This window comes from Notamacropus eugenii, chromosome 1 (assembly GCF_028372415.1).
Source record: "Notamacropus eugenii isolate mMacEug1 chromosome 1, mMacEug1.pri_v2, whole genome shotgun sequence".
Lineage (NCBI taxonomy): Eukaryota > Metazoa > Chordata > Mammalia > Diprotodontia > Macropodidae > Notamacropus > Notamacropus eugenii.
In genome coordinates, this window is record NC_092872.1 from 154,839,611 (window position 1) to 154,859,054 (window position 19,444).

Sequence of the window (19,444 nt, forward strand, 5' to 3'; positions counted from 1 at the left end):
AACATCTTAGTATTATTTTAAAGTGGTTTTGTCCTGGGAACTTCCTCTACCAGAACCACACTATATTTGTGAGCAGAGAAATAAATCGTTTGTGGAGCCACAAGAAACAAGAAATATGAGGGATTTCAGGAAGCGTGGGAAAACGTGCCAGAAGTAATTCAAGACGGAGACAGCAAAACAAGGGCACATCCACTATGACTTACGATAACGTTAAAGAAGCCATTGCCAGGAACGATCTTGAACTTTTTTTCTCCAAGGACGGAGGATGTGTTCTCTCCTGAGAGAACCGGGATACCCCCGGGGTGGAACGTGGCACTGGCTGTCCGCAGTGGCTGCTTTTTCTAGAATTTAGACTGTTATAAGGGAGGGGACACGGAACTGGAGCGATGAAAGAAGAAACCAATGGACAATAAGCATTGGTTAAGCCTTCGCCGAGCACGGCAGGGACAGGCACCAAAGTGAAGACAAGACGGTCCCTGTCCTAAGGAGTCCCACTCCAAGGACAGAGACGGCACCCAAGGGCCGTGCTGGGAAGCCCGGAGAGGATGGGCACGCCGGCGCCCAGGCTGGGCGGGGCAAGGGGCGGAGAGGGCGGTTGTGGAGGTGACTGCCAGGGAGGAGGCAGCGAAGCCGCAACCAGCACCACCTCCTCAGGTTCTCCCTGCGGACGACTCGGGGGAGAAGAATGAGAACGAAGGCGGGCCAGCCTCCTTTCCGCCCCGTCCACTCCGGGGGCTCCACGGGGAGCAGCCGCCCCAGAGCTTCGGCTCCAGCGCTGACCTCTCACCCTATCTCCAGCCGACTCCAGCGCCCTCCCACTCCCCGCCCCGTGATTGGCCACCTGCCTTTCCTCCCCGGGACCTGCTGACCGGCTGAGCCAATGGGAGGGCGTGGCGGCGCCAGCGCGGTTGGGTGAGAGGCCTCCGAGGGACTTACCTCGGTACTGGGGCGTTGAAGGGGTGAGTTATCTGGGCAGTCGCCCCCCTCCGTCCCCTCCGGCACCGCTCTCTCCCCTCGGGGCGGAGGGGCTGCCCCTCCTGGGGCCTTTGCGGGCCCGGACTTCGTCTGGGGAGGACTAAGGAGGACGTGGTGCGTGCGGCCGAGGTCGGCCCCTTCCGCCCCGCCGGGTCTCCTAGGAGACCCTGGGTGTCAGCCCCGGGGGGTGGGGACGTGGGGGGCGGCCCGGGCGCCGTTGGCCGAACCCGGGTCGGGGACGCGAATGCGGGGCGCGGGCCCGCAGGGGAGCCCAGGCCAGGCGCGGGCGGCGGGCTCCTGCCGGCTCTGGAGCCGTAATAACCAATAAAGAAAGTGAAGACGCGAGAAAACGAAACCTGGCATCTCCAGAGGGAGTCCCAGAGAGATACAGATCCCTACCGAGGCTCATGAGGCATTTTGGGGGGTACATGCGGACTCTCGACGGAGAGTTGGCCTCGGGGCGGACGCGGAGTCCACGTCCGGCGGCTGGACCCCGAGCTTGTCTGTAGTGCTGGTCCAAGGGCCGCCCCGGCCCCCAGCTCCCCTGCCAGGGTCCGTGGGCAGGTGACCCTCCCGACTGAGAGACCCGAGGGACAGGGTGGCCCCCCCGTGCCCCGCCGCTCTGCCTCGGACCCGGCCTCTGGCCAGCACGGGGTGCCTCCCGGTGGGCCGCGGCATGCTGCCCCTTCACCGTTAGGAGACGGGAAGTTGGCCGAGACTTCCATCAGGAGAGGTGTTTGGGGAAAAAGGTGAAAAGCAGAGGACTGACTCTCCATTTGGTATTCCCTAAGTAGTCGGAGTCAGTTGTCGTTAGGGCTCGCCTCTCACCTCGGCGGGCCCCTCAAACCAATGCCCGTTGGGCATAGCTGCTAGGTAGGGTTGGTTCTTCATCGGAAGCTGGAAACTAATGTATTCAGTCTGGATTAAAGTTAGCGTGCCCTTTTGCCTCTGTCCCCGGGAATTCGATGGCGTGAGGTTGACTAAAATCCATGAGGTGATCCGTGCTGTAACGTGAGTCACAAAGAACATGAGTAACAATGTAACCACTGGCCGGCCGCACCCCTCTGCCCGCCCTGCAGCAGAGCAGTAACAACTTGGCGATTTGCATTGAAATGACCAGAAATCTTTGTGTGTGTGTAAGAAAGCTAGTAGGTCTTGTTGAAGTTAAAATAAAACTGGGATTGTCACATCATGATGGCATTGGGGATATGTATCCTTCCCCTCCCCCAGGTTACCTAATTCCCTAATACTGTATTGAAAAAATTACTTGATTTTTAAAAAATTAATTTTCCTTAAGGCCATAATTTAATTCAGAACATTCGACACTATAGCTGAACTCGCTATGTGCTACTTGGACATCACGCACATTCATTCAAGGAAAACCTCAGCAGCATCAGGCACTCTCTTTACTTGTCCTTCATTGGATCTGGGGTCTTATCTGGGCATCCTACCTTGGGTGCCAGTCTGAATCCATCCATGCCTGCCTTTGTTTAATTTTGAAGGCACAATTTTAATACCTCATCGTTGCAGATATTTAAAAATTGGTTTTGGAGGTCTTAAATCTCAGTTTCTAATAACATTTTCTAGGTAGGAATCTTAATCTTAGAATAGTGTTTGAAAATTATAGAATATTTTTGGTTTGGGCTAAAAGCGGGAAACAATTTGAAACAAATATTGTTTAATGAAATGTACAGAAACTGGAAAGAAATAGTTGGGAATTTCTATTCAGTTGCCTACAGTTGGTGCAATTCCAGCTGTACCAAAACAGTAATACCATGTTTTCTTAATGTTTGTCATTAATAAACATCTTTACTAGTAAAAGATATTGTCAAATGCAGTAAAGTTATTAAATGTGAATGTAGTTCTTTAAAAAGGAACTCTGGAACAATTATTCTGCATTATAATAAACACCCCCTCATGTGACACATAGCTAGCTTATTTCATCTTAAGAGATTCAAGGGAGTACCTGCCTCACAGTATAGTGATGGTATATGCCTTCATTTCTTAATCATTCTCTTATCCTGCTCTTAAAAGTGGATAGTGACCAATAAATACAACTATTCAACTCTTGCCATTTTGTTTTCAGGTGCTGAAGATGAGACAGAAAGAAGTATTAACCAAAACCTTCCAAGCCCCTGCCGTTGTTTGTAGTTCTTCAAATAGTCACATTTACATGTTTAAAAATGACAATTCAGACTCAGATGAACTATCTGAAGAAGAACTAAAAGTAGAAGTGAGGCCAAGGGGAAAGGAACGACGAAAGAATGCTGGAAGAGAGAGAGTAGGGGATGTGGTGTTACTAGAACGAGAGCTCACAGAAGATGATAACCTTAACAAACTTGCTCTTCAGTATGGTTGTAAAGTAAGAACCCATTCCACTTGGTCATAGACATGACTTGACTTCCTTATTTTGTCAGTTTCAGTTAAATTTAATAAAGCATATAGAAGATTCTGGGACATTGTTTTACTAGATTTTATCTTTTGAAGAGAGAAACCCAGGAGCATGGCAATAAAGAACTCTGCTACTAGCCTTAATTATAGATGATAATCTCAAGTTGTATCCATTTTGGGATGAGAGGGAGGGACAAGAAGTTTTAATCAAGGATGATGCTGTGACATTCTTTTTTCTAGGAATTATTTCTACATTTCCCCCGTTCAGAAACAGCAATTAGGACATTCCTTTAGACAAATAATATTTCATATAATGGGGCTAGGGAGGGAAATCTTTTTCCTGGATTTGATTATGTACTCTGCTTGCTTGCTCTTACTTTCTCAACTTCTATTGTTGGTTTGGGGTAGTTCTGAACAGGTAGAATTATAGCTTCTGTCTCTTATAGCTGCTGTTTTGTTATGCTATGGCATCTTTGTAATACTCTTTTTCTTTTTAATTATATTTTTGTAGCATACAGAACGAATAACAGTGGGGAAGTAAGTAGGAAAGCATTCATAGAATTCCTTGCATGTTCTCCGCAGATCAAAGCAACTTACTAATTTAAATTTGTTAGCACTGTGCTTCAGATTTTGTCAGACTTTGGTTGCGTGCCATTCAGTATAACCATAAGCTAATTACATGAAGTTATTGCAAAATACCTGAGGAAAATAGGATCGTAGATCTAGGGCTGCAAGATACCTCAAAGGTCATCTAGTCCAACTCCTTTATGTTACAGGTGACTTCAGTCTAAGTGAGTTTTTTAAGATCACACAGATAGTAAGGTTAAAGGTAGGATTTGAGTGCAGGTACTCTCCAGCCAGTGCTTTTTCCACTGTATACCTCTGTGTGTGTCTGAATAAATAAGATAGCAGTGAGGTAGATTATTGCCTTGTAGAAAGTACACATATTAAGATTTTAATTCTTTTTGGAATTTTTATTTTAGTTTGCTGTGTAGGCTATGATGTACATGATGAAATTGTTGGTCTAGATCAGGGTTCTTAGCCCTTTTTTTGGCAGTCTGGTGAAGCTTATGGACTTCAGAATGCTATTTTTAAATGCATATAACAAGACAGAAGATTACCAAGGAAATTAATTATATGGAATACAATTATAAAAAAAAAAGTAAAGCTCATGAACTTCAGGTTAAGAACGCTCAGTCTAGATGACCTTTCTAGATCTAACATTCTGACTTATACAACTTGCTTTTCAATTCATAATTACTGTGCGTATAACTCCTTTTTTTCTTTGTGGGGAAGAAAGTGATAGAGTAATAACTTTCTATATACAGTATTGCCAAAGCCATAAAAAACTATTGTCTTACATTTAGATAACTCTGCAGTTTACATATTGCTTTCACATATGTTCTCATTACATCCTCACAACAACCTTGTGATGTAAGTAGATCAGATATCTATTTTTTTTATACAAGGAACCTGAGGTTTAAAGAACTTAAATGACTTGAGTAAGGGCTTACATAGCTGGTAAATGAATGGAAGAGCCAGTATTAAAGTCCAGGTCTTTTGACTCTCAATCCAATGCTCTTTTGATTATACTATGCCACACTACAATACACTACACTATCACTTAAAATAGCTTTGTCAGAAGAAAAAATCTAACTAGATTGTGCCTAAATAATATGGTCACATTTCCTAAATAGGTTTTGCAAAATTGTTACTGGCTATTAGAAAAATAAAATTTTTGACAAAGTAATCTCAAACATCTTATTTAACACTTAAATTAGCATTTATGATTAAGAGCTAAACTAAGTTTGTTTTACTATGCACCACCCCTCTATGCCCCGGCCAATTAAGTTAAATGACCAAATAGTATGAAAACAAAACTGTAGGGCAGCTGAGTTAAGACCCCAATTCAAACTTCTATTACATTTACTTTAAAATTTAATTTAAACAGATCATGTATGTTCTATATGGTGTATTTTGTTTTTCAAAATACAAAAGAAAATGTTAATTTTTAAAATTTGAATGAACATGCTGATCCTTTGAGTGAAATTTATAACAGGAATTAGCTTGGGAGAATATGTCTAGAGTCAGAAACTTCTATATCTTAAATCTTAAGTTGAAGTAAGTTTGTTTGGTAATGAGGTGAAAGTTTTTACTGGTTAATTCTGAACGCATTTTTGACACAATAAAATTATCCTGACAGTACTCTTTTTTGTTGGTTTTATGATGTCCTATGTTTCCAGTTATCTCAGGTAATAGTTCAAAGTTCCCAAAACACATGAATTTTTTAGTTCTTTTACATTTAAAACCTACACAATCTCCATAGCATGTTTGGGGGAGGGGTATAGGGAAATAGGGTGAAACTAAATAAAAATGTGTTACCATCAACAGATTTGAGAATCATTTATTTTTGTATGTTTTTAGGGCAAAATGAAACTTTTTAGGTGAAGATAATACTTTCAGTACAATACTAAGGTCATTCCTTTTGTTTTTTAGCTAATGAAAGTTTATGTTAGGTCAATAAATTGTGTTGTGACATCCTTGGGGCCCATTTACCATAAGTTTAATATGCCAGAAGGGGGCACTGTTGCCTTGAAAGATAAAGAAAAGTACACATTGAAAACTTCATTTTAAGTTTGAGGATTTTATTTTCTGTTTTACTAGATATTAAATAGCCAAATATTTTTGTTTTCACAATTTCATATTATTCAGACTTCTAGCTAATAATAGCTAATATTTTTATAGTGCTTACTGTGTGCCAGGTTCTGTGCTAAGCACTTTATAATTAACTCAATTGATAATTTGTTATCTTAGAACTAAGTAAAAAGTCCATTAAAGCAAAGATTTATTCAATTAAAATAAGAGCACTTGTCTTGTCTTGTAGTATTTTAGGTATTTGTGTAACTTTTTAATGTACTCATTTTAACATATATTATTTTTTTCCACAGGTTGCAGATATCAAGAAAGTAAACAACTTTATCAGAGAACAAGACTTTTATGCTTTAAAATCCATAAAGATTCCAGTGAAGAATTATAGCATCTTAACAGAGACAAGCAAGGAATTAAAACCCCTCCAAACTACATCTGATTCTAGATTGACGTTCCTTGAGTTACCAGACTCAGAGAATGCAGCTGCAGAGAATGCAAAATCCAACCAACTAACAGATTTCTTTAAGGGGATTGATCAAGATATTGAGAGTGCAGTACAATCAGAAATCTATTTAAATCAAGATTATTGTAGAGAAACCACAAACCAGCCTTTGCTTCCAATTAGTAAGAAGACTCTAACGAATGGTGCAGATTGTGGAATTCAGTGGTGGAATGCTGTTTTTATTATGCTTTTAATTGGAATTATTTTGCCAGTGTTTTATGTGGTCTATTTTAAAATACAAGGCACTGGAGAAACCACCAGTAGCTTGAATACAGCAATAGGCCCCAGTGGCTCGATATCAGCCAATTCAATTCCAGGCGAAGCCCCAGAACTGGAGATTCCATTGAAGACCACGACTTCCAACAATTTCAGAGAAATAGGAAGTTAAACATACCTCTTCTTTAGAAAGCAATGAATCTGGATATCAAGTCACTATAGTAACTGGGTTCTGATTGGGCATGTGTTGATAACTTTCTATAGGTAAACAAAATAAGCTTTCAGATTCATAAGAAAACTATGGCCATTTACTTGGGTTTTGTAAAAGAGGCCAAGACAAATTAATCTGGCTGCATTTATCTTTGTCTCAGGTATAGTCATATATGAAACCACCTTTTTTAGGCACCTTATTCCTTAGAAAATTAAGTTTAATGAATTCTTTTAGAAATTGGGTCAAAGCTAAGTTAACCTATATGGAGTGCCATTGAAAGTATTATTCAAATACTTTCCCCTTAATTGCAAAAAGAAAAAAATGGCAAATAAGGAGATTGTATAGTGAAGTAGAACTGTCTGCAAGTTCTACCTCTATTCAAAATGGTTATTTTTAGTGTTGAATGCTAGTAATTATTAATCTTGGGTAGTATAAATCTCTTTTGTGTTAGTCATCCTTGATAACCAAACGATTGACTTAATAGCATGTTGCTAGAGCAAAACACTGTTTATGCCATTTATAGGTATGAGTAATATGGAAGTGTTTGCAGTAGTAATCCATTTGAGTTATGTGGCTTCACATCCTAAATTTAGTAACTTCTCCTTTGTGAACTATGACTGATTTCATTATTGTACCAATTCCATCTAGTTGGTCAGTGTCTTGAGAATTGATTGCAGTTTGGTATTTAAGGGTCTAAAGGCCCCTGTTGTTTCTAAAATCTTTAGGATAAGTTATTTGTGTCTATGGGATCCAGTGACTTATGATGATAAATTCAACATGTGTAAAGAGCCAAGCATTTGGGGAATCTGTAATTAATAACATTGATACTTTGGCAAAGAAGCTACCACAGAGCAGCCCCAATGTTTGATCCACTTTTTTTTAAAGACAGAAACACCCCCCCCCCCCAAATTGTGGCAATACATTTCACATTTGCTTAATTACTTGTTTTTTGACACGTCCTGACAGTTCTCATTTATATATGTATTTTAAAATTATAAATCTAAACTCCTTTGAACTTATTTTTTCATATTTGAAGACTTTTTTTACTTGTGTGTTCAAATATATTTAAAATAGCATTTTCCTAATTCCACCACAATGTTCAAAATCTCAAATTCTCTTACTGATAGTGTTATGTAACTGGGTTATACCTCTGTGTTAACTACTGTTCAGTTTTATCTAAGAACTGGCTCTAGAATTTGAAGTAGCTTCTGATGTTTTTATTCTTTTGGTAAAATTACATAATTAAGTTTGAAAACCATTTTACTATCCAGATGATTGAGGGATAGGGAGAATTGGAAAAAAAAATCTCTGTTGGGGCACCTGTCCATACAGATAAAGGAGTAAGAGACTTTAACTCCTTTCATTAACCCCTTTTTAACATGCATTCCTATAAGGAATTCATTGCTCAGTCCTGTAAATGTTGAGTGGCACTAATGCTTTTTCAAATAAATGAAGCTAGTATAATCCTAAGTAAATATTAAAAATTCAGACCTTCACTATAACCACTGCTGTTGAAAGGGCATTGAAAGAGTCATTTAAAGTTTATGTACAGATAAAGGCAATTCTCTCCCTGTAAAACTTAAAATTTTGACCTGTACTTAACATATCTTCCCTTTGCTTTTCTTGTCACACATCCATCTATTGGTAGTGCTAGATGCTTGGGGTACACAGCTGCCATCGAGATAACTTGGGGCTGTCTCTCACTTTTTGTGCCTTGTGCCACGTGTGGTACTGAATACAATAGATTTAATTGCTTTGAATTACAGACTCTAGAGGTTTGGAGCAGCAGTTGAGAGTATAGAACTTCGCAGGTGTAGATGTTGTGGTTAGTATTATTACTGCCATGCCCAACATGTATTGACCCTATTTGGTAGAACTTTAAAAAAATCTTAAAGTTCACCCTACATTATGTAAAGGAAAAACAATCTGAAATGTTGACCATTTGTATTAGTTTGACATAAACTTTGAGAATGTTGGTGTATCTTTTTTTAGTTTACAGTTTTAGAAAGAATATGTTCTTTTGACCTTTGAAAAGGTTTCCTTATTATCTTAGATAAGATATACTCAATAAAAGAATGAGTAAGATTCCCTTTATCCTTTTCTGTTTGATGGATTCCTGTGGGAATACAGTGATAACCCTTTTTCCTACAGCAAGTTAAAACTGTATTTGAGAAATTAAATGTGCTTTCATTTGGTAAAATTTTCTTCAAGTGAAATGAAGACACAAAACTGCTGTAACAAATAGTTTTATTTTATTAACTATATAGCCAAGTATTTTAGCATGCTATACCAATAAGATGTAATATTTTTTTAGGTTTCTATGTTGCTTGTCCTTATGAAGCACATTAGGAAGGGTTTGAAGTCCTTCAAGGAATTCATTTTTGCCAAGTAAAGACTGATCTTGGCTTTGATTTTTCACAAATGGCATACCCTGACTTCTTCTATGAAGGAAATTTGGTTGAGTCTCTTCACATCTCCCCACCCTCCTTTATAAAAGGTTGAAATTTCATATTGAAAAAGTCACTGAAAGAACACACAAAAAATGACAGAAAAAATTAAGATGTTGGTGTTGCATCTCTAGGAGTATCTGCCTTTAAACTTCTTAATGTTTCCATATATGAGATGTTTGGTTTTTTTTCCTAGTTGGTTGTGGTGGGTATTTAAATACCTTGCAAAGTATGGATAAAATTCTCTTATTAGGTACCAGTAGTGTATGAAATGTTATAGGTCATTTTCTACCCAAGAAAATATGTTTTGTGTTAGTGATATTACATTTTCTGTACCTTCAGAAACTTTATTTTAGAGTAATAATTTTAAAATCTTTTCATAGCATCTATGATTAAGGAATTTCAGTGCTCTAAAATAATCATTAGTCCTGTCAGGAAGATATTATTTCTCTTTAATAGATGGAGAAACAGTAGCACAAGCCTTACTGACCTAAGGTCACACTGTGCAACCCATAGCACAGCTGAGAACCAAGCCTTGATCCTTAGGTCTGTTGCCACCCAATCCAGAAACCATACTACCTCAGAGAGAAGGTATTTTTCTGAAATAATTTTGCACTTTATTGTGTTGTAAAGATTGCTCCTGTTTGAATAAAACAAAATTTGAAACAAAATGGCTGCTTTTAAAGGATGTTTCACATTTTACTTACTTTGCTATCTTATTTTTTTCACTTCTCAAGTTATGTTGACATGACTATGCTGATCAATGACTGGTATTAATAGTGTTTATTTGCTGATACTCTTATCATAGTCTTTTTTTTCTCCTAAATGTGAGGATAACTTTTATACTTGAATTAGTAACCTAAAGTCTTTAACTGCTGTTTCTGGTATAAATGTGAACTGTCTTTACATTTTTTTCCCATCCCAGTTCTAGTAGTAAACATAATGAGATTACATAATCTAAAAAAAACAAAGATATAAGATATACCACATTCTACTGAGTCATAAATTGAGTCCAGAAACTTGGGGATTTGCCTGAGGGAAATAGCAAGTTCTCCTTTAAGCATTCATCAGTTTTTCAGGAGGTAGAGAAATACACCAAACAGAGTTTCAAAAATAGGTGACAGAACTTTATCTGGCTGTATGGCAATACTAACTTGAGTAATGTACGGGAAAATATCCCTAAACATATTTTCCTCAATTAATAATGACATGGTTGTGTGCTGAAATTACAAGAGTAATTGTATCAACCATCTCCTTCACTTTGATTGTAAAGACCTGGCCCAAAATTATTTGCATAAAATTAAGGAAACTTGTTTTGAGGTATCTTTAATCTTAGTGAAACTGTGCCCAGTGAAACTGGGCAGACTGTAACTCTTTAATACTTTCCCCCAAAATTCTTCGTAGGATATTCACTCAGTTTGCTAGGTACTATTCTCAGGGATTCTTACCATTTTTTGTGTTGACCCTGTGGGTGTCTGGTGAAGCCTTTGGATTTCTTTTCAAAATAATGTTTTTAATGCATAAGGCAAAATATAAGCTAGCACAGGAAACTAAGTATATTGAAATCTTTTTTCCCATCCAAATTTACAGACATCCCTGCCACATCTTTCCACACATCCTTTGGCAGCCCTAGATCTTGCTCTAGATCTGTTGATGTGTATCAATGAAGGAAACGAACTTGTCCAGCTGTTATCCCATGTGCTCACTACATTAGCAGTCTACATTGTTTTCTTGTCCTTTGTCTCTTTTTCTGATACTTTAAAATGCCAATTCGGGCAAATAATTCTTTATTGGTAATATGCTACTACAGGTCACCATGAATCTCTCCATTACACTTTTTGTAGCGTGCGACTTTAATTCTTCAAAAATTACTATTAGTGTTTAAACAAAAGATGGACCTTTGTTTCTGAGACAAGTTTGGAGGAATCAGGGAAGTTAGGTGTCCCTTACTTGGAGTTTAAAAAAAAAAACAAAACTTTTTTGTCTAACTACAATTCAGGGCTATTTATTATTCCAAGTCTAACCATCTGCTACGTCTTGTCTACCATGTATATATATGCTGATAATCCAGCTTAATTGGCTTTCTGTCCAACTGTATAAAAGCTGGATAAAAAGACATTTGTCATCTAGATTTTTCCCGTACAGTTCCTGTGCAATCTTTGAGTGACAATGTATTTTATTTAGGAGACTGCAGTGTTCCGGGATTTGATATGATCAGTACAGTGATGTAAACAGGAATATCTGAAGTACCTATAAAGTATCCCTGTTCCATTTGGATTCAACACTAGACAAAGGCAGCATTTTGGAGTCAGAATCCAGGTTCAAATTTCACTTCCGATGCATATTATTTGATATTGGGTCAGTTTTCTCATTTCTAAAATGAAGGGGCTGGATTAGATATTTTATTAAGAACTCTAGTATAATTTTAAGATAAGGATGAAAGACAATCTGGAGGATAGAGTTGTTAGTGTTTTGCTATACATGAAAGTCAACAAGTTTACCTTTTAGTCAACTGTGACTCAAAATCCATCAGTGTTCTGTGTGAAAATCTTCCTGTTTATTTTTCATTCATCAAGAATGCTCTTTGTAATAATAGATTAATCTCAAATATTAAATTTGTATCAATATATCTTCCCATTCTGAATGTTGTACACCACCCTATTCCCCAATCTAGCAAGTCATTCCTTGTAACAGTAAAAAAGCTATTAAAAAAAAAATCCAAACAAGTTTGAATACACATACAAGCGTTTCACACCAGTGGGAATGGGAATGGGAAAATTAATTGGCGCATGAGAATTCTAGTTCTTAGCTACCTTCCCTCTGCAGCTTGGTCATCACTTCCTCTACCTGCTCTACCCTACCTACATTCTTTGCCTTTCAGACACATATATGGTCGATACCTAAAATGACTTTGAGCTCAACTGTCCTAAGTATGAAGAAGCAAGGACAGGAGGACAAAATAGGGAAGTGGCGATCTATAAGACAGTTCCATGAGAATAAAGTAAAGTACACCAAGGGAATCTGAGTCCAAGGAAAAGTAGTTTGAAAGTCAGATTTCGGAAGTCCTGAACGCCAGCACAAAGAACTAAGTCAGTAGACCATGGCAGGCCACTGAGGATTTCTGAAGGAGTGACATGATCCAGACCGTGCTGCAGAAGGGTTATTCTAAATGCAGGGGGAAAGGTGAACTGGAGAGGGAAAAGTAGGAGAATCATGGAGGCTGTTTAAGGTAACCACACAAGATGTGATAGGGTGATCAGAATTAAGACAGAATCCACAAACCTTGGCAATTAATGGGAGAGGTAAACAAGAGTAAAGAATCGGATTATTTTGAAGTTTGAAAAATTTCCTATAGATTTCGATTAGTTGGAGCTGGAACATCCCTCCACTGGGGGATGTTTTGATATCTACAAGGAAAGGTTTGGAAGCATCAGTAAAAATAAAGGAGTTGTGGAGAAAGGTAGGTTTGGGGAAAGGGTTGAATTTGGCGTACAACAGGGAGATCCAGGTGGAAATAATAGTCAAATGGATATAAAGGATGGACATTAGTAATGCCAGTATTTAGGGTCATGGAAGTGTATGAGAAGGGAAAGAGTGTAGAGAGAGAAGAGAGAATTAGGAGATGCTTGCATTTGGAGGATGTAGAACTAGTGGACAGAAGGAGCTGACTTAGAGGTAGGAGGACTATGGCAGTTTGGTGCTTTGGGGGCAGGGAAGGCAGGAAAGTCCTTGGAGAAATAATAACATCTAGAAAAGGGTGATCAGTGTTGTTAGATCTGGCAGGTAGGTTAAAAAGAGCTTGAATTTAATGAAAAGGAAACCATTAGTGACCACTGAGAGGTCATTTCCAATAGAGTTGTGGACACAGAAACTGTACTGAGAGACTGAAGAATAAGAGAGCATAGTAGAAGACGCGAGTGAGTTCAGATCATTCTTTTTAAAAAGTTTGGCAGTGAAAGGGAGTAGATATTCTAGGCAGAACAGAGAAAGGAACCAGGTAGAAAAAAGGCTGTAAGTACCTGAGGAGATGACTAGGATGGAATGGTACCAAGGCCATTAGTTTTGGTAAGGAGAAGGATCAAATTCATCTTTCTATATCATATACTATACATCATATAATTCATAAGGGGAAGTGAGAATTTAGGGAGATGAGGTGGATCTTTAAAGTGAGATGCAATAGTAATAGCTAATACGTATATATGTGTATATCTCTTTATACATACATACATACATACACAGAGCTTTCTAAGGTTTGCAATACACTTTATCACTTTATGTTTTACTGATGAAAAAACGGAGCCTCAGAGACATTATGTGACTTGTCCACAACCTATATCTGAGGCAGCTAGGTGGCACAGTGGATAGAACACCAGCCCTGGAGTTAAGAGGACCTGAATTCAAATCCAGCCTCAGACCCTTACTAGCTGTGTGATCCTGGGCAGGTCACTTAACCCCAAGTGCCTTTAAAAAAAATACATAGGTCAATCTGGCTTTAAATCCAGAACTCTTATGTCTTCCCTCTACAATGCCAGATCACCTGCTGAGAATGAAGGGCAATACAGCTGAGGGACTAAGGAGAAAGGCACAATAGCTAAAAAAACCAATAAGACAGGAATAAAATTTGGCTGGTGGATTGCTTAAAGGACACTTAAAACAGGAATAAGCAGTGTGGCATACATGGATCCTGGTGACTGCCTAGAAAGAAGATGGATACTTACTGTCATAAGGCAAAGAGATGGCATATTATCCCATCAGCAAGGTGAGGCTTTACCATTTCTAATGACCACTGATGACTCTGCAGAGGCAAGCAAAAATCTCTTAATGCTTATTTTAAAATTAGCATTTAACTGTCAGTTTTGTTGATGGTGCAGACTAGACTATTTGGCCCCTACAGCAATATATGACTGTTCACTCATAAGTAATAATACCTGATTTGTGTTCAGTAAATTATCCTTTCCAAGTGTTTAAGCCCTGAGAAATGAAAAATTTCCTATAGATTTCAAGAAGTTGGAGTTAGAATGTCTGTCCGCTGGCAAGTAGGATGTTTTGTTATCCACAAGGAAAGGTAACTGCTGTTCTTATCCTGTTCATTTAAAAAATCTTATTCATTTTACGATGGAAAGCATCAGTCTTTGAAAATATAGGGTCCAGGTTGGGGTCGACTCCTTGCCTATGGTGATCAGGTACTAGGGCCATCTCCTGTAGCTATAGTACAAATTGGCAAATAGGGATCAGGAAGGCTCAGGACCAGCTCTACAACTTACACTTGGCTGTAAAGCTGTCTTCCTGACACTCCAAGCCCCTTATCCTGCTCACTCAGTGGCACAATGGAATTGTTGATCCAATGTGGCTTCCAGGATGATTTTCATTATCACGCAAACTATAGTCTTTCTAGGCTCTAGTGATCTCTAATAGATCCTTTTAGTTTAGGCATGCATCATGGTGCTGTGGAAAGAGCACTTAGTTCCAACAATACAGTTGAGTCACGCTGAGGCAGCCCTCCCATGTTTCTTTTCTATATATGACAGAGATAACAATACTTGTCCTGTCTGCCTGAGGCAAAGAACACATTGTAAGTCTTAAATTGGTTTATAAATGTGAACTAATGTTACTGAGGATTTCATTTTTTAAATGACAAACTCCCCCCAAAGGAGAGGGGGAATCTGTTAAATATCAACACAGGTGGTGATGAATGACAGAAAAAGATGTGATGGGCTTCACACTTTCATTTCCTCTGTTTTCCCTTTGCATTTTATAGCCCAAGGGGACCTTTGAGAGCATCTAAGACTGACTGCATTAACATTTTTCTTGTATTCGAGATCTGTCATTTTATTAGTGTAGGGAACTCTCAGGTGGAATCCTCTATCAATGCAGACTGGTAACTCTAAATTGTAGTTTTGGAGCTGCCCGGAGCCCTGAGAGGTACTTGGCCCATGGCCACAAACGTGCTGCAGTTTAAATCTCTTGATGGCATGCTGATTTTTAATTTATTTTAAACATACCATAGTAAATACCATACCATAAAATACCATAGTAAATACCATACCATAAAATACCATAGTAAATACCATACCATAAAATACCATAGTAAATAATCTCGAAGACTTTGTGATTTATCTATGGCAAATGTTAGTATTAGGACTTAAACTCAGCTTTCCCAACTCTTAAGTTGAGCACTGGTACTACCTAAACAGCATCTTTCTGCCTTCTGCTTCCTAGAGCTAGCATTGTGACTCTTCACAGCATCAGTCATTCCCAAGATGAACTAACTGTAGGTTCAGATTTTTCATCTGTAGCAGCTGGGAGAAGGGATTAGCACAAGGGCATGTGTGTAAACTGTTTTGAGAACTGTCCCATGGGACCTGTTTTTGACGAATGCATTGCTAAATTTACCTACTGTGCCACAAACCTTATTTTATTAATTTATCTATCAACAGTACACACAAGGTTTTATCTTATCTGAATAAGTGCTTTAAAATGATTTCCCTATCTATCCTTTCAAGAACAGGGGCTGTCAGTCTTCATTAGCTCCTTACATCACAAACAAGGGACAGTTGGAGGAGAGAGAGCACAAGATGGTGAAGGCTAGCTTTAACTTATTCATGCCAACCGATAGCTAGTAGGGGTCATCTTCGAAGGTGGCAGGTCCTTGGTGATATCAGGGTCACCCTCTGGATTTTCAGCAACTTAAAGGCTTCAGAGCAGCCAAGCAACCAACTTTTCCCAGAGTGGTGGTGACCAAATGTGGCCTTTCCAGGAATTAATGGAAGATTATCTTGGTGGTGAAGCGCTCCAGATGGCTAAGTGAAAGGTGGCTTGGAGAAAAATTCTGATGTGTCAAATACAAATCCTTGCCAAATAAAAACTGACCTTAGATATTCAATAACCTTAGATTCTAAGAAACTCACCTTACTTTTCTTCTGGGATTGCTAACACAACTAAGAGAGAGAAAAAAAGATTATTTTTACATTAATTTTGTAATTTAGTAAATATTCATTAAAGGTAACAGAACTTTGCAAGTCATCAAAAACTAAACACCAAATAACTTGGACATATACACGTGTGCCTGAAAGTGAGCAAATGCACTGCTAGTGAGGTGTATTGTTGATATGTTTTTTGGGTTTGATTTTGTTTTTGGTGGTCTGGTAGCACTTTATCTGAGGAAAATAGGACATGGGACCTCTATGGTGTGAATAGCAGAGTTGTTCAATATCTGTGCCACATAGAAGCTGCCACATAAATTAAGAGCTTTTTAACTGTATTAAAGGAAAAGATAATTTTCATGAACATATACCATTTTGCTTGGAATGCATTCCAATGGATAAAAAATGGATTCCCCTGTATCCTTCTGGCATAGGACCCCCTGAATCCTAAAAAGATGTTTCCCTACCTTAAATCTCTCCCCACTCGGTTGTCAAAGTGATCTTCTTAAAGCACAGATCTGACCATGTCACTAACTACTCTAACTCAATAAACTCTAGAGGCTCCCTTAATTACCTCTAAGATCCAATATAAATGTTTCCCTTTTTAGGCCTTCACAAACTTTACTGTCCTGCTAGTCTTCTACTACTCTCCATATGCTCTGACATTGGCCTTCTTGCTGTTCCAAGAACAGGATACCATCTCTCCCTATTTCTGGCCTTGTTACTGGTCTTTCCTCATGCCAGTAATTCCTTACCTTATTATCTATGTCTCTTGGCTTTTTTCAAGATTCAGTTCAAATCCTACCTTTTGTAAGAGACCTCTCCTGGTCCCTCTCCCCTGTTGCTAGTAACTTCCCTCTGAGGTTACTTCTAATTTACCCTGTATGTACAGTGTTTCATACATATAGACATTTGCACTTTGTCTCCTCCATTACAACGTGAGCTCCTTGAGAGCTGGGACTACGTTTACCATTCTTTGTAGCCCCAAAGCTTAGCACAGTACCTAGTATACGCTAAAGTCTTTAACCGATACTTGTTGACTTGACTTCCTTCCTCATTACCAGCAATCAAGCAGTATGATTTGGAGTCTGACCTGGATGCTCAATAACCACTGCTTTCCTCTTTTCACTGTTCAATAACCTACAGTACTGAACTCTGCCCAGTAACCATTGGAGGTTCCCCACTGCCAGCAGGATAAAGTCTATACCATCCTCTAATCAAGTCCATCAACAATCCTATCTTCACCTAACTTTCTTCATTGCTTATTACTTTATTATATACACTCTGTATTTCATCATTTTCTCCAAAGGCTAAATTGTCCAGAAGGCTCTTACACAACTCTAAAACTGACCATAGGTTACCACTAGCTAGTGCTAGTAAGACACAGAATCAAGGCCTTAGAGCAAGGTATTCATGAGAACACACTAGGAAACAGTAATAAATTGATTTTAAGTAGCTGTAGATGTGATTTAAATATTTTTGACTGTGAGATTCAAGCAACTTATGAAAAGTGCTAACAAAAGTCCTTTTACAGCCAGGAAGTGAAACTAGCACGAAATATCTGACTTTGGATTTCATTCAACAATAAGGAAGACCCTGTTTAGTCAAGCAGACAGGTTGGGAAGAGAGACTTTTCAGTGAGATTAAATCAGCTAGAAAATGAAAAGTGAATACCAAGGAGTCGTCTAGTTTAAAAATTATTCATAATCAGCATGCCAACCAACTTTATAAGCAAAAGCATATTGTGAAAAGTCTCCTAAAAATTCTTAGGTATCTGTTTTATATATGATTGGTTGATTAAAAAATAAACATTTCCTTAGTAGAACCAAAAATATAATACACACAATGACTACAGCAATGGAAAGGGAAATAAGAAATCAAAACCAAATGTTGGGATTATGATGACCAAGTTTGGCCCCATGAATTGTGGCGCCGCCTACCCCTCACCCTCAGTCTCTAAAGAAACGTACATTTCTGTGAAGAAAGGTCTATGGAGGTGGGGCATTTATATACTGTCCATAATTGGACATGCAATACAGAATGTTTGGAGGTAGTCTAGTTTTGCTTAACCGAGTTTTCTCTCTTTTTATTCTTTGCCATAGTAGAGGAGCCGGTTGGGAGTGAAAGTTATTTTGAAATAAAGGCATGTAAAAAAATTATCAATAAAAACTGAAAATAAAATTCTTCCAGACAATGCAGAGACAAAATAGTATTATCATAAAAGATAAAAAAAAGCAAAAAAAATCTCCTAGCTCACTTTAAAGGTCTAATCAAATTGTATTTTCCCTGAGTTGGCAGACAGAGCTATGAGGCAGTTAGTGGATGTTGGCTGAGGGAGTTCCATAGGCTGTTAGGGAATGGAGGGATACCTGGCCATGTCTGAGAGGGAACAGGCCCTCAAGTGGAGTCTGGATGGGTGAACTTGGAACCAAGGTGCATCAAGAAGAATGAAAGTCCCTCCTTCTAGGTCAGCTGGTCTTGAGACCAGGGTCCCACTGTTCTGGAAGGATAGAGCCCTTCCAGATGTGCCTTAACCACATCTTACAAGGCCAAATTTCAGCAACTTGGCTAAAAAAGCATTGTACTGGCAGTCTGGGGGATCTGGGTTCCAGTGCCTGCTCTGACACTAATCCTGGGCTTGTTTCCTTCACTGTATAATAATAAGGTTGGATGAGGTACCTTCTGTGAAACTATGAGATTTGGGCTATTTGACTGGACCTCAATTCAGTGACCTAAAGCAAGTCACTTCCTTTCTCTGGAGCCTTGATTTCTTTCATTACAAAATGGAGTGGTGCTGATTCTAACATTTTTTTTTTTAATATTACTCTAAAGGTTTTATTTTCTAGGAGTGGGGGAACCAGCTTCACGTTTTCCTTCAACCACTCCCCACCCCCAAACCTTATATGAGTTGCCACTCCCTCCCCATAACCCACTAGTAATCAGACTAGGGGATACTGAATGTGAAAAAACTGAACTTAGCATCTAGTTAGCTACACTGGTTATGACATTACCAGATGGCCTGCTTCTTCTTTGGATGTGGCCTCACAGATGCTAAGGTATTCTATTATCTATCTCCCATATGCCCAAACCAGGGCCATCTTTGCCCTTGGTACAAAACTTCCCACTCCTG

At 38.9% G+C, this 19,444-nt stretch overlaps 1 protein-coding gene and 1 long non-coding RNA gene across 17 annotated transcripts in view; one reads left to right on the forward strand and one right to left on the reverse strand.

Annotated features, from left to right (window-relative positions):
- LOC140509260 (uncharacterized) overlaps positions 1-1,023 on the reverse strand; it is a 263,848-nt gene extending 262,825 nt beyond the window's left edge. For 10 of the 11 annotated variants that reach the window (XR_011968629.1, XR_011968624.1, XR_011968630.1 and 7 more), the window contains exon 1: positions 204-291. This is a non-coding gene — a long non-coding RNA (uncharacterized lncRNA). Of the gene's footprint in view, positions 1-203; positions 292-936 lie in introns of those variants that run through there. The other variant, XR_011968625.1, reaches the window with a different exon arrangement.
- On the forward strand, positions 867-10,062 carry LYSMD4 (LysM domain containing 4). 6 transcript variants are annotated; one of them, XM_072617022.1, is made up of 3 exons: positions 867-959; positions 3,062-3,337; positions 6,315-10,062. In XM_072617022.1, exons 2-3 carry the CDS (start codon positions 3,071-3,073, stop codon positions 6,903-6,905), a joined length of 858 nt encoding a protein of 285 aa, XP_072473123.1. In that variant the 5' UTR covers positions 867-959; positions 3,062-3,070; the 3' UTR covers positions 6,906-10,062. The 6 variants fall into 6 exon arrangements, with proteins under 6 accessions (XP_072473123.1, XP_072473128.1, XP_072473129.1 ...); XM_072617027.1 differs by lacking the exon at positions 867-959 and adding an exon at positions 1,008-1,089; XM_072617028.1 differs by lacking the exon at positions 867-959 and adding an exon at positions 1,284-1,986.
- The last annotated feature ends 9,382 nt before the right edge of the window (positions 10,063-19,444 follow it).

What these genes read in the sequence shown, in the direction of transcription:
- LYSMD4 (XM_072617020.1), top strand. Translation starts at nt 2,088, where the DNA reads ATGACCAGAAATCTTTGTGTGTGTGTAAGAAAGCTA. An exon ending in GTGTGTGTGTAAGAAAGCTA is followed by an intron (nt 2,124 to 3,061) that starts GTAGGTCTTGTT and finishes TTTTGTTTTCAG; the next exon opens with GTGCTGAAGATGAGACAGAA. An exon ending in CTCTTCAGTATGGTTGTAAA is followed by an intron (nt 3,338 to 6,314) that starts GTAAGAACCCAT and finishes TTTTTTCCACAG; the next exon opens with GTTGCAGATATCAAGAAAGT.